The following is a 17,576-nucleotide window of genomic DNA, read 5'->3' as shown; positions in this document are numbered from 1 at the left end:
GCGGGCCTGGGCGTGGGGGCGCGGAGGCTCCGGGCGGAGGCTGCTGCTGCCCAGGCCCCGCCAGGCCCCGCCAGGCCTGGTTTGCTTTGGAATCGCCGAGGAAGGCTTTATGGGTTTACGTGGTTAATGGCTCCTCTGGTTAAAGGCACCGGCCCCCGAGCGGCTGGCTGTTCAGAAGGAACTCTGGTGTCTTCCCCTTGCGGTGGACCCAGTGGGTCGCCCTCGCCCTGGTCCCCTAGAGCTCAGCCAAGCGCTGGAGCGGTCTTTACCTCGGAAAGGGAAGGGCCCTGGGGTAATTCCTTTTTTTTTTTTTTTAAGTGGCACATTGTAAGACAGTTTTTGCTGTGCTGCGCGGTATCGCGTGTGTTCAGCAGTTTTCCCAACCAGAAACTAAAGGGTGATCAATGGCTGGAATTAAACTCTATTATCAAAAGAGTAAATCATTCTTAGACTTTACTGAAGAAGAAGTTGAAGAGTCTGTAAGTTGTATTTGACACATCAGCACACTTTTCTAAACTACCTTTTTTTTTTCCTTTTCAGATTTACAGACCTGGAGAATCTTTCCTTTCTTTTTTAACCCCCTGCAGAGATAAACTCCATTGTGGAAACCTTAAAACTTTATAAAGGGATGTGGTGGGAATTCTGTGGAGTGTAATTTTGTGTATGAATTATATTTGAAGTGTTTTGGAGCATTTTCAGAAAGAAGGCTCGATTCGACATAATCAGTTCCTTTAATATTTTGTTAGGCATTTACAATAACAAAAGCTAACTCTAGATAAATTGATTCATCCTTACTTATACATAACTCATAACAAAATGGCCCTTACATGAAGAGCAGGTTAATTTTTTTCATGTAGTATAAAGTGTATGTTGTGAAATTTTATGGATAACAAGTTTATGGGGAAAATGCTGTCCATTGGCCAGGTATAATAAAGTGGTAGGGTTAGAAGTGGAAGTATACAATATTTAACTAAGAAGAGTAAATTTGTGAGCTTTCAGCAAAATTCATTTGTCACATATACTATACCAGGCTTAGACTCAATAAAGCTTCAGATACTGCCTTCTCCAAAAGTTGACTGGAACTAATTTGACCCACTTTTAGTATTGTAATGGTTAACTATATGAAATTTTAGGTAATGTTAACTGTAGGAGACTAATTACTTGTGTTAGAAAAAAATGAGGATGTTTTGGATGTCCTGCTAAAGGGCTTATCAGGGTCAGAAGCCTGCATGCTAACTTGTGGCATGATCAGTACTTGGCTCCATACACAGGCTTCATTGCTTGTCATCAAAAGAAAATTAAAGGCATATTGTAGATGTTTAATAGTTTTTTAAAATTTTGAGAATGAACTTTTTTGAAAGAAATTTAATGCTTTCAGAAAATCATAAACTTCGGTTCTTTAGGTGTATTTGATCAGCTTATGAGTAAAAGACTTAATATAATCCCATAGATACTAACTAGTATCTTGGCCACTTAAGAGAGACTCAACTAAATAGGAATTATATATAAATAGGAGTTTATCATTCTCTTTAGTGATTAGAATCCACTTTAGTGGGAAGTGATAAGAAACTGGACGTAGAAGTATTTAGGTATCTAAAAGTATTGTTACCTATTCATGCACAAAACTACCTCCCAAAGTTGCTTAAGGTCCCATATATCAACTAGGTGTATAATGGAAGATAGAACCTTCTTGTCAAATTGGACAGAAGACAAACAGAAAATGAAGTATGACTTTTCCTGTGAACTGTACCGCATGTCCACATACTCGACTTTCCCCACCGGGGTTCCTGTCTCAGAAAGGAGTCTTGCCCGGGCTGGCTTCTATTACACTGGGGTGAAGGACAAGGTCAAGTGCTTCTGCTGTGGCCTGATGCTGGACAACTGGAAGCGAGGCGACAGCCCTGCGGGAAAGCACAAACAGCTGTACCCCAGCTGCAGCTTTGCTCAGAGCCTAACTTCAGCTACTCTGCAGTCCACCTCTAAGAACACCTCTCCAGTGAGAAGTGCCTCTGCACATTCCTTGTCCCCTCCTCTGGAACACAGCAGCTTATTCAGCGGTTCTTACTCTAGCCTTCCGCCAAACCCTCTTCACTCTAGAGCAGTGGAAGACCTCTCTCCACTGAGGACAAACCTCTACAGTTATGCAATGAGCACTGAGGAAGCTAGAGTTCTTACTTACAATGGGTGGCCCTTGAGCTTTTTGTCACCATTAGAATTGGCAAGAGCTGGCTTCTACTATATAGGACCTGGAGACAGGGTAGCCTGTTTTGCCTGTGGTGGAAAGCTGAGTAACTGGGAACCGAAGGATGATGCTATGTCAGAACATCGGAGGCATTTTCCCCACTGTCCATTTTTGGAAAATTCTCTAGAAACACTGAGATTTAGTATTTCAAATCTGAGCATGCAGACACATGCAGCTCGAATGCGAACATTTATGTACTGGCCACCTACTGTTGCAGTTCAGCCTGAGTGGCTTGCAAGTGCTGGCTTCTACTACGTGGGTGAGAAATGAGTAGTTGTACATTGTACTGTGTTTGTCTCGTATTAGGACATACAGATAGCCAATTTTTGGCCTTTTTCCTCTCCTTAGATCGCAATGACGATGTCAAATGCTTTTGTTGTGATGGTGGCTTGAGGTGTTGGGAATCTGGAGATGATCCATGGGTAGAACATGCCAAATGGTTTCCAAGGTAATTTAAGATTTTATTTTGTTTTGCTTTTTGGCAATGCTGAGGTTTGAACTCAAGACATTGCGCCTGTTAGACATACACTGCCACTGAGCTACACTCCCAACTCCCAGCAGACTAATGGTTTTGAAAAGTATTCCTACAAAAGACTGTAGGCTAAAAGTAGAACTGTGCTTACATGGTTATGATGACTTACTAGTTTTTTGGAAACAGTCTCCATGTATAGCTGGGTAGACCTTGTAGTTTTATCCTCCTTTCTCAGCCTCCTCAGAGCTGGAATTATAGGTATGAAAAGCCATGTCCAGGCCAGTACAGTTTTTTTCTTTTTATGATGGGTCTATCGCATGCCTTCTGTTTAGCCAATGTTTCCCCTGCTTATTTTGCCATACTTGGAATTGAACCTAGGGTTTGTTTTTTTTTTTGGGGGGGGGGGTCCAGTCGTGGGGCCTGAACTCTGGGCCTGGGCGCTGTCCCTCAGCTCTTCAGCTCAAGGCTAGCGCTCTACCACTTGAGCCACAGCACCACTTACGGCTTTTTTCTTTTTGCTTATGTTGTGCTGAGGTAATCGAACCCAGGGCCTCAGGCATGCAAGGCAAGCGCTCTCCCACTGAGCCACCTCCCAGTCCCCCTAGGGCTTTTTGTATGCTAGGCATGCACTTTTAACACTGAGCTGCATCTCCAGCCACTTAATAACATCTTCATTATAGCCTAGCAAGAATTTGGGTGCTCCGTTGTTAGAATTATAAATTAGTTCTGAATTTGTAATTGAGTTAGCTTTGAGATTGGGCTTTATTTGTAAAATGAAGGGGCTGGATTAACTGATTTTAGTTACTGCCATAAAATATAGCATAAAATTGACTATTTTAACCACTTTTAAGTGTATGTTGTTGTTAGCAGTAAGTCCATTTACATTCTCATCACTACCATTCATCTCCAGAACCTTTCATCTTCTCAAACCAAAACTCTGTAGATAATACACACAAACTCCTATTCCCCATACATCCTCTGGCAACCACAGTTCCACTTTCTGTTTCTAAATTGACTGTAGTCAGATTTAAGTAGAATCATGCAGTATATGGTTTTGTACATTGTGAAAGTGCATTTCACAGCTTAAAGAATCTCTTGAACCTTTTCAGGAAATTTAAAACCCTTATTTTTGTGTGAAATAATGACAAATTTCAATTTTATTAGGGATCAGTACATTGCTTGAACTCAGGGCCTGGGTACTGTCCCTGAACTTTTTCACTCAAGGCTAACACTCTACTACTTAGAGCTAGAGTGCCACGTCTGGTTTTCTTGTGGTTAATTGGAGGTAATAGTCTCACTAATTTTCCTGCCTGGGCTGGGTTTGAACCATGATCCTCAGCTCAGCCTAGTTGAATAGCTAGCTAGGCTTAGAGGCATAAGCCACTGGCAAGAAATTATACTCTTGTGTCATCACTATATCAAGATATATTTTGACTTTTTTCACTCTGAAAGGTTGCATGTTTAATGTACTTAATTTTGTAAGAAACATGTTTTAGTGTCACAATTGTAGATGACTTAATTTCACTTGACTCTATGGAATTATGTACATATAATCTGAACTTTAATTCATGATACCAAAACCAATTTCCAGAATTCTGGCATTTGAATTACTAATACTTTGTGCTTTATGAAACAAAACAAATCTTTATATTTGAAATTTGTGTTGTGTTTAAAATGGTTAGCTGAGGGAGAAGTGCTTCTCTGAAAACCACAGGTATCATTTGCGAGTAAGCTTTTATGTCAGTAAATTAAAAACGTAATTGGATAGTCATTATCAGTATATTTTAGCCCAGCTCACTTACTCATCAAATATACTAGGGATCTGATGGTCTGTGCTCCCGTGAGTTAGAGATAGGGGAATATGGAGCAGCCAGTGTCATTGTTGCTGGTGTCTTTATCCACTATAGATTTGGACCAGTCAAGTAAAATTTACAGTTAGAAAGCATAGACATTTTACCATAGACATTTCATGTCTGTAACTAGTACAGTATGAACCAGTCAGCAATAAAAATTTATAGTTCGACAGGCTGTCATCTGGGGGACAAGTTTGGATGTTTGGGATGCTTGCATCTTCTTTACCAAATTCTGTATGAGTTCAGTAGATTTATCCTCTAACAGTATTCTGCGTTCAAGGGGAAGGAATGATTTTGTCATTAGTTTCTTTTGGAAAGGTTTTTTGAGGTCTAAGAGTTGATTTAATAAGTTTTCTTGCATACAGTCACCTAACCATGGATGCAATTAAAACAGAGGACATTTCCATTGCCCAAAAGGTTTCCTCAGACTCTTTGGGAGACACTCTCTTCTCCTACCCCAGGTCCTTCCTATCCCAGGTCTGTACTCTGTCCTGTAGTTTTGCCATTTCCAGGGTGTCATATAAGTAGAATAAGTCATAGAGCTTGTCATGTGCATAGCATAAATCATACAGCCTTTCATGTACACAGAACAAATCATACAGCCTGTCATGTACACAGAACAAATCACACAGCTTGCAACTTGAATCTGACTTCCTTCAGTTAACATGGTGCTTTTTGTTATTCATCTGTGTTGCTTGTATATGAGTAGTTTGACCTTTTTTATTACTAAGTAGTAATTCATTAGATTTTACATCACAATTTGCCCACTTACTAAATGGACATTTGGGCATTTGGGTTATTTTAAGCATAGGTAGACACTGGGTGGATATGTTTTCATTTTGCCTAGGAATGGAATTGATGGGTTATATGGCTCCCTGTTGATTACTGCTCAATTGATTGGAGAGGGGAAAGGAGGGTGAATATGGTCAAAATACTTTATATACACCTGTGAAAATGGAACAGTGAAGCTTGCTGAGATTGGTTTGGGAAGGGGGAGAGGATTTGGGAAATGATGGAGGTGAGGTAATTATATGCATATATGGACATGTAAAAGGAAGCTTTTGTGAATAATTGATGCTAATAAAAATGTGAAAAAAAACAAAAGAAGAAACCAAATTGTTTTCTGAAGAGACTACCATTTTGATTTTACCTGGTAGTATTTAAGATGTACTGGAGTTATATATCTTTACTAATACTTGGCATGGTCAGTCTTTTTTATTTTAGCCATTCTGATGTAATATAATGATATTTCCCTAATGACTTTAAGAATCATATATGTTTGTGTCAGTTTAAATTTTTTACCTATGAAAATTAAGAAACTGAAAAAAATTATACTTTTTAAAAGATGAAGTCTTGCTGGGCAATCGTGCCTCATAGCTGTAATCTAATATACTTGGGAGGTTAATTTGGGAATGTTGTGGTTTGAGGCCAGTGTCAAAAAAGGCTGAAAGTAGTAGAGTGCCGGCCTATCAAGCATAAGACTCTGAGCTGAGATTCTAGGACGGCCAAACACCAGATTAGGTCCTGAGTGTTAATACATTCTGCATACACATCCTTTTATCAGGTGTGTCTTTTGAACTTTATGATTGTTTATAATAAGCTTTTTGAGGTATAATTGCCAAAATTAGATCTGTTGAAAGTGTGCAGGGATGGTTGGATATAAGAATGCGTTTTGAAAGTTTACCAGAGTCAGGATTAATACCCAGCATCTCACATAGAAACTTTGTATTCCTTTGGTGAAAATAATACGTACTACCAGCAACTTTCAGGTGTACAGTGTAGAGTCATGTCATCATATCGTACATTAGATCCTCAGAACTTAGAACGGAAAGTCTGTACTATATGTTTTTTGTAGGGGTAGGAGGCAGGTTGTAGTAATGAGGTTTGCATTTGCTGAGCTGGTGCTCTACTGCTGAGGTACACATCTAGCTTTTTTTGCACTTGTTATTTTGAGATCAGGTCTTGTTCTTTGCTAGGGTCACATCTGGACTAGTGGGTTGTTGGGTAAAATGCTTTTGCTATGAAAGCCAATTTTCTTGAATGATCGGGTTATATTTTGGTATGGTACAATTTTTAAAAGTATTTCTCCTCTTTTAGGTGTGAATTCTTGATATGCATGAAAGGTCAGGAGTTTGTTGATGAGATTCAAGCTAGATATCCTCATCTTCTTGAACAGGTAAATATATTTTAAAAATTAATATTGAAGACTGACCTTAGTGGCTCATGCCTCTAATCTTACCTATTCAGGAGGCAAAAATTTTGAGGCTCATGGTCTAAAGGCCAGCCTGGTAAAAATGTTAAAAGTCTTGTCTGCAAAATAAAAAGAGTTAAGGAAGATATGGCTCAAGTGGTAAAGCACCTACTTAGCAAGCACAAGGCCTTCAAGTTCAAAGCATAGTACTATCAACAAAGGGAAAAAATAATGTTGATTTCTGATATTATAGAAGTATTATTACAAGTGGTACTTATTTCTATGTTCTTACTAATTTAGATACATATTTTATATCTATATTAGTGATGCTTCTTGCAGTTTTGGTATATGATGACTCATGTAATACCCGCAATCAGTAGGCAGAGACAGCTAGGACACCAAGTGTGTGCTACCAGGCCCAGCGCTTGGTTGAGGAGAGTGTGGTGACTTCCTCTTCCCAGGCTGATCTTCAGCTGTAGTCCTCCCAGTCTCTGCCTCTTAAGTAATTGCTAGTTATGTAGTCATTACATACAACAAGGAAAGCCATGTATTTAAATGACCAGTTTTGCCAGATGTGATGACACATAACTGTAAACCCCACACTTACTTGGCAGGCAGAGGCTGAAAGTTAAAATTTTGAGGTCAACTTGGACTACATTGAGAGTTCCAGCTGGTCTGGGATACATAGCAAGATCTTATCTCAAAAGAAAAAAAATATATGTACATTTACTTAAGCTTACTCTTTATACTGTTTGAAATTTCTGATTTTATCTGTTAACTTTTATTGTATTATTTATAGTTGTTGTCAACTTCAGACACTGCTGGAGAAGAAAATGCTGATACACCAAGTATGTATGAGAATATTCCAATACAGAATGGGAAGTGTCATGAGAATGTTCATTATAAAAGTATATAAACGCAAAGGAAGGAGACTGGGCACTGGTGGCTCACACTTGTAATCCTAACTACTCTGGAGGCCGAGATCTAAGGTTGCAGTTAAAAGTCAGCCTAGGCTAATAAGAATCTCCATGAGACTCCTATCTACAATTAAGTACCAAAAAGCTAGAAATACGGAGCTGTGGCTCAAATTGGACAGTGCCCATGCCCTGAGTTCAAGCCCTAGTGCCAGCACACACACACACACACAAAGAATTTAAAAAACGGGCGCCGGTGGCTCACGCCTGTCATCCTAGCTACTCAGGAGGCTGAGATCTGAGGATCCGCTTCAAAGCCAGCCAGGGCAGGAGAGACTGTGAGACTCCTATCTCCAGGAAACCACCAGAAAACCGGAAGTGGCGCTGTAGCTCAAGTGGTAGAGCACTAGCCTTGAGCTGAAGAGCTGAGGGACAGCGCTCAGGCCCAGAGTTCAAGGCCCACAACTAACCAAAAAAAAAAAAAAGTGTTGCTGAGAAGAAAGACCTAGGAAAAGCATCGAGAAAGTTATCTACAAAAATTCATGGTATTCTGAAAGATTCTAGTGAGTTTGCCAGTGTTTCAAGTGCCAGCTTTTCTCAGTTGAAAAGTCAAGACACAAGCAAAAGCCGGAACCACAGATACCTCCAAGTAGTGCTACATAAGAGGTGTAGGTGGCCTGGCGGGGTAGGGTGAGAGGGGGAGGAGGGGATGAGCTGTGGGGGAGGGGAAGGACACCTCTAAGCAAGCTAGCCTGGTTTAGAAAAGGCTCAGGTAAAACACATCACTAAAGGTTGAGCAAAACTTAGTATCTTTGGATTGGAACTTAATTTTATCCACATCTGTCAATAATTACATGTATGCAATATACATATATTATGTCCATATCAGTGTAGATAATTGTTTTATGTACTAGTTACAGCTTGAAAGAGGTGTTAAGTTCTTGGTCTATTAAGAGAGATACTGGCACATGTGCAACTGGAACAGAGAAAGGGGACAGAGATGTGTCAAGCCCCAGGACTGGCTGTGAGGACTGGCAGGAGGGTTTGGTAGTAGTGGAAAGCAGGGAGTGCCTGAGGACACACAGCCGGCTCTGGTGTCAAGCGGGCAGCAGTTACCCCAGCTCACAGTCTGCACCCACTGGTGTCGGGGCCTCCAGGCCTTCATTCCCTATGCCAATTTCAAAATGACTTACTTCATATTTTTATCCATACATTTCTAAAATCTCTTTCCCACCTTGCTCTTAGTTCATCTCCTTGCTTCACTGAGAAAAATCATACAATCTAAAGAACCCAAAGGAAAGTTTTTCCTTCTCGTTAGCAAAACCACCAGTCTACATCATACATCCATGTACTCTCCTGTCTTTTCTTTTTTACTTTTTCTTTTAGAGACATGAAATAGCTATGTAGCTGGCTTGGAACTTGTGACCATCTGGCCCATGTTTACAGATAGGCCCCATCATGCCTGACCTCATTCTCTGGATTCTAGGTTTGGTCCCTCACTGGATTTTTTTTGAGGGGGAGGGGGCAGTCCTGGGGCTTGAACTCAGAGCCTGTGCACTGTTTCTGAGCTGCTTTGGCTCAAGTCTAGTGCTCCACCACTTGAGCCACAGCGCCATTTCCAGCTTTTTCTGTTTATGTGAGGAATTGAACCCAGAGCTTCATGCATGCTAGGCAAGCATCCTACTACTAAACCACATTCCTAGCCCTTACTGTGGATTTTAAAATTTTGCTTTAGCAACATCTTGTGTCATGTTCACTAAAAAATTGCTAGCTTGTTACTTGACCTCTTAGCATTGGTGGATATGTGGAATGTTTTGGGGACAGTCTCATTGTGTAGCTCTGGCTGGCCTTGAATGTGGTCCTCCAGCCTCAGCCTCTCCAGTGCTGGGATTTCAGCCTCTCACCGCCATGCCCTCTCTGGTTGGTTGGCTTCCCTGACACCACACTTTTTTCTCCCCCTATTTCTTTGTTGGTCAACAATTTCCTTCTCTAGCTGCTGTTTTATTATGTTTCTCATCTTCATGTTATTTGATCTCAGCCATCTTTTTCCAGTTTAGGGGATCCAACCCAGGTCCTGATAAGTCCTAGGCAAGCATTCGACCACTGTTTATACCCTCAGCTCTCAGTCTAGTTTGTGTGTATGCTCATGTGTGCATGTACACAAATAGTGCAAGTGTGTACACTAGGGAGAGAATCCAGGGCCTCGAACCTCTAACACTCCTGTTTTCTACCGTTGAGCCCCCCAGCTTCTGTCTCCCTGGCCCCTACCCCTCCTCTTGCAATGCTGTCGATCAAATCCATGGCGTTGAAAAGCTAGAGAAGCATTTCAGCACTGAGTCTTGCCCTTGTCTCAGCCCATTTTCTATTTTGTGGTGAAGGTATGCTCATCTGAGCACAAGGACATAGGTGTGTAAGGCTAGGGGAGGGAGTCTAGGGCCTCATGCATGTCAGTCCCATGTCTATAATGAACCTTTTACTTCACCTTTTTTCCTGGCTGGAGGTCATTTTTCACTTCTAGATTTGTGAAGTGTATTGATTTCTAAAAAGGAATGTTTATCAGAATCATTTGGGGATATTTTTAAAGAGATACGTATTCCTAGAGTATTAACTGGGATATAATCTGGGAGTAATTTTTTAAAATGTTGCATATTAGCTATGCTCCATTTAAACATTACTCAGTTCAGCTTGTTTTGGCGTTGTAGATAACTGATGCACAGCTCGTCTCCTTGATGGGGTGTGAGAGGAGTGGCTAGTCATGGTCCTTGTTCTTCCCATAGTTTTCTGATTACGGAACTTAATACTCAAAATGTCTTTTCAAATAGTTGTTCGTTTTGGACATGGAGAAAGTTCTTCAGAAGATGCAGTCATGATGAACACGCCGGTGGTTAAAGCTGCGCTAGAGATGGGCTTTAGTCGAAGCCTGGTGAGACAGACAGTTCAGAGTAGAATCCTCACCACAGGGGAGAACTACAAAACAGTTAATGATATTGTTTCAGCACTTCTTAATGCAGAAGATGAAAGAAGAGAAGAAGAGAAGGAAAAACAAGCAGAAGAGATAGCATCAGGTATTGGACTGTTGGTGACCTATGTTCTTCTTCAGTGTAGCTCCTTGGATGTGCCAACTGTGGTGATTGCTCTCAAGGAACATGTAACTAGTGGGGAAGACTATTTTTAAGCTTGTAAGGAAAGATTGGAATAGTTGATGCAACCGTGTTGTGTGCCCATGGAGCAAAACGTTTAGAAACTGACTTTTACATTGAGATGCATTTGTGTTTCAGTTCTGGCTGGCATCAGCCATGAAGTTTGCACTTTATTCACCTAAATTTCAGCTTGCCAGCCTGTGGAACAGGGATGGTAATCCCAGTCCTGTGAAGCTGAGATTTTGTAAACAGAATATCCCTCAACGCCATACCACTTATCAAAAACATTTTTTCCTATTAGATTTATTTGGAAGGGGGTTGTGGATTAAACACAGGGCTTCACATGTGCATGCACTCTTCCACTGAACTACACTTACAGACTATTAGACTGATAGGGAAGCAGGAGGGACAATGAAAGAAAGGTCTGAGAAGAGTGAAAAGATTGAGGGTCTTAAGTAGGAGAGTCACCCAGATTGAGTTACATGAAATCAGTAATCTAGTCACCTTAGGTTTGTGACTCTGCTATGTTGTAGAGACTTGGGTTGTTGGGGAGGGCTGTGTAAGGAATAAGAGTCATGCAGGATGTTACAAGAATGCCATTGACACCTCTAGCTGAGGCCTGGATAAGAATGCTGTTAGACCTGGATTAACTTTTATAGTAGTGGACTTGGATGTGATGTGGGGACCTCAGAAAAGGGAAGGAGTAGACTTAGATTTGCAAGCAATCTAGATGAATATGAAGGAGAATGATAGCTTGTCATCAGAGAAGGGAATGTGATAGCTGTGCTGTGGACAGAAAATCCCCTTCCAAGCTGGGCACCGGTGGCTCACGCCTGTAATCCTAGCTACTCAGGAAGCTGAGACCTGAGGATCACAGTTCAAAGCCAGCCTGGGCAGGAAAGTCCGTGAGACTCTCATCTCCAATAAAGCACTAGAAAACCAGAAGTAGTGCTCTGGCTGAAGCAGTAGAGCGGTTGCCTTGAGCTGAAGAGCGCAGGCTCAGCGCCCAAGCCCAGAGTTCAAGCCCCACGACTGACCAAAAAAAAAAAAAAAAAAGTCCCCTTCCATAGGATGTAGAGGGGGAAGGAAATTGGGCTTCTGTTTTCTAATGTGTTACTCAGTAGATTTATGCCTTGCAACAGTATAGATTTTCTTTTGAAAAATCTGCAGTAAGCATCTGAAGGAGTTACGTGGAAAATACCTTGGGAATTCATAGACTTGATAAGTATAGTAAATTAACTGGAGTTTTTTTGTGTGTGAATTAATATAAAACATTTACTTTTGTGGGGATTCCAATACTGGGGCTTAAACTCAGGGCCTTGAGCTTTTGCTAAGCTTTAAAAAGCTCACAACTGGAACTCTGCCACTTGAGTCCACACATCCACTTCAGGCTTTTTGTTGGTTAATTAGAGGTAGGACTCTTGGGGATTTGTTTGGCTAGGCTGGCTTTGTACCATGATCCTCAGATCCCAGTCTCTTGAGTAGCTAGAATTTTAGACTTAAGCCACTGGCACCTTACAAGAATTTGCTTTTTAAGTAAGATCAAGCTTGATTTATACATAGTTTAAAAAAATTGTCACACCGCTGGGCGCCGGTGGCTCATGCCTGTAATCCTAGCTATTTAGGAGGCGAGATCTGAGGATCATGATTCAAAGCCAGCCTGGGCAGAAAAGTCTGTGAGACTCTTCAATAAACCATTAGAAAACTGGAAGTGGAGCTGTGGCTCAAGCGGTAGAGTGCTCGCCTTGAGCTGAAGAGCACAGGGACAGTGCCCAGGCCCAGAGTTCAAGCCCCATGACCGACCCCCCCCCCAAAAAAAATTGTCACAAATCTAGAGTTATAAAATGATAATGTGTCAGACATTGTGTTAAGTACTTTGTGTCTTAGATAATTCAGTTTTTTGAGGAAGGTATCACTACTGGGTAGAAGTCTGAGATGAATGAGAAGACACTAGGTACTTGGCTACTAAGCTGCAGTAGACGTGCATGGGAGTATGAGACACTTGAGTGGGTATTGAGAGAACCCTAAGCCTGTGACACGGGGTTTTGCAGCTCATTCTCTTCTCGGTGTTTCCTATCTGCAAATGAGACAGTTTATCTGAAGGTACTTACACAAAGTAAAGTGATGCAACCAGAAGTCAGTATTTTTAATTCCATGTAGATGGAATGCACAGGGGAAAAATACTATCCTCTGAAGCTTTCTGTTTATTTTCCACAGAATAAAAGAGAAGCAGGGTCATTAGAGGTGTTAGTATGTTAAATATAAAAATTATACAAACAGAGACCCTGGGTATATTCTAAATTGTGTCTTGGTTTAATCAGGAAATTTCCCAAATGACAGATACTGAAGTGTAGACAATAACCTTTTCGTTGCCAAACTATATTTACTGATTCAGTTGTTTATGGGGTTAGTTAGTTCATGATGTGTGTATGGTTGAAGGTGTTTAAAATTTAATGCCTTTTTTTTTTTTCTTTAAATGAAGATGACTTGTCATTGATTCGGAAGAATAGAATGGCTCTGTTTCAACAATTGACGTGTGTCCTTCCTATCCTGGATAATCTTTTAAAGGCTAAAGTAATTAATAAACAGGAACATGATATTATTAAACAAAAAACACAGATACCTTTACAAGCAAGAGAACTGATCGATACCATTTTAGTTAAAGGAAATGCTGCAGCCAACATCTTCAAAAACTGTCTACAAGAAATTGACTCTGCATTATATGAGAACTTATTTGGTGAGTTAAGAAAATTATTTTAAAATCCTTAAGATTATGGTCATCTCTTTTTTTTTTTTTTGGGTCCGGTCGTGGGGCCTGAACTCTGGGCCTGGGCTCTGTCCCTCAGCTCTTCAGCTCTTCAGCTCAAAGCTAGCGCTCTACCACTTGAGCCACACCGGCTTTTTTCTTTTTGCTTATGTGACGCTGAGGAATTGAACCCAGGGCCTCATGCATGCAAGGCAAGCGCTCTAACACTGAGCCACCTTCCCAGCCCTTGTCATCTCTTTATTAGCAAAATAAATCCAGTTAACAAACTACAATTACACTTATTTTAAAATACTGGCGTCTTTAATTGTCTAAGCCTAAATGTGATGCATAGCTGGGGTGGGGTCCCCGCCATCCAGTAGGTAGTAGGTGAAACAGTGATGCTTTCTGTGTGTTCTCTCCATTTAGTGGAAAAGAATATGAAGTACATTCCCACAGAAGATGTTTCAGGTAAAGTAGAATTGAGTCTTTTTTTTTTTTGTCAGTCATGGGGCTTGAACTCTAGGCCTGGGAGCTATCCTTCAGCTCTTCAGCTCAAGGCTAGTGCTCTACCACCTGAGCCACAGCGCCACTTCCGTTTTCTGGTGGTTAATTGGAGATTAGAGTGTCGTGGACTTTTCCTGCCTGGGCTGGCTTTGAACCTTGATCCTCAGATCTCAGCCACCTTAGTAGCTAGGATTACAGGTGTGAACCATCAGTCCCCAGCTAGAATTGAGTCTTAAAAACAACATAAAATGTTATATTTGTTGTTGTTTTCAATGAGTAAAAATTGAACTTGTCTAAATGAATTGAATTCTGGATTCTGAATTACTGAATTCTACGGTTCTTTTTTATTAGGTCTGTCACTGGAAGAGCAACTGAGGAGACTGCAGGAAGAACGAACCTGTAAAGTGTGTATGGACAGAGAAGTCTCTGTTGTCTTCATCCCTTGTGGGCATCTGGTGGTGTGCCAGGAGTGTGCTCCTTCCTTGAGAAAGTGCCCTATCTGCAGGGGCCTAATCAAGGGCACCGTTCGGACTTTTCTCTCGTAAAGAAAAGTAGCCTTCATATCGTGTTGGCTTTGGAAGCCATCTGAAACAGCGAATTCCTGATTCTTCAGATTAGCCATTTTGCTCTGCTGCTTTCATAATCTTGTTTGATAAAGTCAGCATTGCGTACTGCATCTGTTTGTGTAGTTGCAAGGGACAATTGATATTTGATGCGCCAAGTTTGTAATGTGTGTGAGCGTAGGAAGTATTGATGGAGTAGCAGTGACTAGTAGGTGCCTGGACTGCCTGGACTGGATGTTCTCCATGAGCTCTGACAACTGGCGGCCATGCGTTATACCAAATTCTCTTTGGTGTTTATTATGGAAAATAGGATTTTTCTGTTACTGGTAAATAAGGTCTCTCATAGTTTGTGAGAAACATTTTAATAAAATGCTTAAAACGGTTTACATCATTGAAATGTACTTTCTGCCTGATTTCAAAATTAGTTTTCATGTCTTCATTGCACCCAGTTGCCACTAGGTAAAGTAATTACCATAATGAAACAAATTAAGAAGTTCTTTATAAAATGCTGTGAATCAGGGGCTGGGAAGGTGGCTCAGTGGTAGAGCTCTTGCTTTGCATGCATGAGGCCCTGGGTTCGATTCCTCAGCATCACATAAGCAGAAAGAAAAAAAAATGCTGTGAATCATGAGAATTCCTTTAATAATAATCTGTGGTTGTCTCTTTTCATGTAAATTTAATATTGGATGAGGACAATTAGTACCACGAAAATCTTTAATAAGTGAAGTTAGATAAATCTGTATTAGGATTTTTCAAAAAAAATAGTATAAATGTTTGTTGTTGTTGTTAGTGGTGGAATAAGGTGGTAGTACACAGGCAGTGTCAGTGCCTCCGTTTAGAGAGGAGTAATTTTTTACCTTTCCTAGATCTAGCTTTAGCTGGGTAAGGAGATTTAATACAAAAAATTCTCCATTATTCTCGGGCCACAAGATAACTCTTTAGATCTTTGAAAATTACTGGGATGGATGGATGGATGACATGCGTTCTGTAGTCCCTTCTGGACCTTTTCCATTCTGACGTTCTGACCCATGATGTTCTGGAATCCAGGCCTATCAGCAAGAGAAAAATCTCTCCCTGCCATTATGGAGAGTGTGGACTGAGGGAATTTTCCACCTCTTAAATTAATGGGCAGAAAATACAGACTCTTCTTTCATCCCGAACTTGTTAGGATTCATAAAAGATGATCAGCTTTCCCAAGGAGTCAAAAGCCTTTTAGTCATACAACATCCAGCATGTCTAAATCATAGAACTAATCCTGAGATGAGGATATAGTGTGGTTCAGCGATAGGGTGCTTGCCTATCACGTGCCAGGTCCTGAGTTCAGTCCCCAGCACTGTAAAGCCAAAAACAAAAGAACTGGTCCCCTGGTTAATATGAAATGTTTTTTGTTTTTTTGGGTTTTTTTTGGTTGTGGGCTTCAACTCAAGGCTTGGATGCTATCCCTGAGGTCTTTTTGTTCAAGGCTAGCGCTCTTACCATTTTGAGCCACAGCACCACTTTTCATTTTCTGGTGGTTAATAGGAGATCAGATAGTCTCATGGACTTTCCTACCTGGGCTGGCCTTGAACCACGGTGATCCTCAGATCACAGCTTTCTGAGTAGCTAGGATTATAGGCAAGAGCCACCAGTGCCTGGCTACGAAGTCTTAAATATTAGATACTTTGCTTTTTTATTTTGCTTTTTTGCTTAACAGGAGGTACTCTTATCAAGGACCCATGTGCCAAGCATGGTGCCACATGAAGTACAAAACAGATGGCTAGACTTTTATCCTTCCTGGAAATTCTTATTTTGAAGTCCTAATCCTTAGTAACTCAGAATGTGACTATATTTGGAAATACGATGTTTTTAAAAGGTAAGATGAGATGTTGGTGAACTCTTAATTCAGTACGTATGACCAATGTCTTGAGATTTGGATATAAACATTCCCAAAAGGAAAACTGTCCTGGGGAGAGGACTCCCAACACCTTGATCTCAGACTTCTAGCCACTGTAGCTGTGACAGATGAATTTCTTTTGCTTTTAACAGTCTCTGGACTTGGTTATGGAAGGCTATTAAGATGTATTAATACGTGTATTAAAATGTATCGATGTGCCTGTCTATATGTATAAATATAGTGGTACTGAGGATTGAACCCAGGGTTTCTCACATGCTATCATTGAGTTAACATCCCCAATTCCTTTTTGGCTGTATTTTGAGACAGAGTCTATGTAAGCTACCCAGGCTGAATTCAAACTGATTATTACCCTGACTCAGCCTCTGAGGTAGCTTGGAATGTAGGGATAAGCCATGATACTGCTAGTTATAACCATCTAAGTTTAAATGAGTTCCATTGATCTAATTTTTTAGTTTTAATATGCTAGAGTTTGCCTGTGGAGTACCCTCTGAAGGCCCATGTGTTGAAGGCTTGGTTGTCGGCCTGTGGTGCTATCAGAGAGTGGCAGTGGACCTGGAGGAGGTGGGCCTTGTTGAATGAAGTGAGGTCACTGAGGGACATACCTGCAGAAGGGATTTTGGGATCCTAGTGGGTGTGAGGTGAACACTTCCTACATCACACGCTGTTATAATACACCATGCTGAAGCATCAGAACTACAAAATGCAAGAAAATACCATCAGTGGAAGTGGTGTGCACCTACCAGAGCCTGAGACCAGAAAGGCTAGTCCTGGGTGTACACACGTAAGTTTGCCCCAAGGACTATATACAAGACTTTACAGTGGCATTATCTGCTGGAAACCCCTCAGGTAGTAGGTGAACAGGTTGATGTGTTCCACATACAAATAAATTAAGCAAATACATAACTACCATATGGACGAATCTCCTAGAGCTTTCAATAGAAATTTTTTTTTGGGGGGGGTCTGGTCGTAGGGCCTGAACTCTGGGCCTGGGCGCTGTCCCTCAGCTCTTCAGCTCAAGGCTAGCGCTCTACCACTTGAGCCACAGCGCCACTTCCGG

At 41.1% G+C, this 17,576-nt stretch overlaps 1 protein-coding gene across 1 annotated transcript; it reads left to right on the top strand.

Moving 5' to 3' along the window:
• Positions 1-1,504: 1,504 nt before the first annotated feature.
• Positions 1,505-15,018, top strand: Birc2 (baculoviral IAP repeat containing 2). The gene is made up of 8 exons (XM_013009669.1): positions 1,505-2,501; positions 2,591-2,690; positions 6,665-6,743; positions 7,558-7,606; positions 10,495-10,737; positions 13,295-13,549; positions 13,985-14,026; positions 14,414-15,018. Exons 1-8 carry the CDS (start codon positions 1,616-1,618, stop codon positions 14,605-14,607), a joined length of 1,848 nt encoding a protein of 615 aa, XP_012865123.1. The 5' UTR covers positions 1,505-1,615; the 3' UTR covers positions 14,608-15,018.
• Positions 15,019-17,576: the final 2,558 nt, after the last annotated feature.

This window comes from Dipodomys ordii, unplaced genomic scaffold (genome assembly GCF_000151885.1).
Source record: "Dipodomys ordii isolate 6190 unplaced genomic scaffold, Dord_2.0 Scaffold10, whole genome shotgun sequence".
Lineage (NCBI taxonomy): Eukaryota > Metazoa > Chordata > Mammalia > Rodentia > Heteromyidae > Dipodomys > Dipodomys ordii.
Note: the sequence above shows the minus strand (reverse complement) of the source record. Positions and strands in the feature narration are given on the sequence as shown.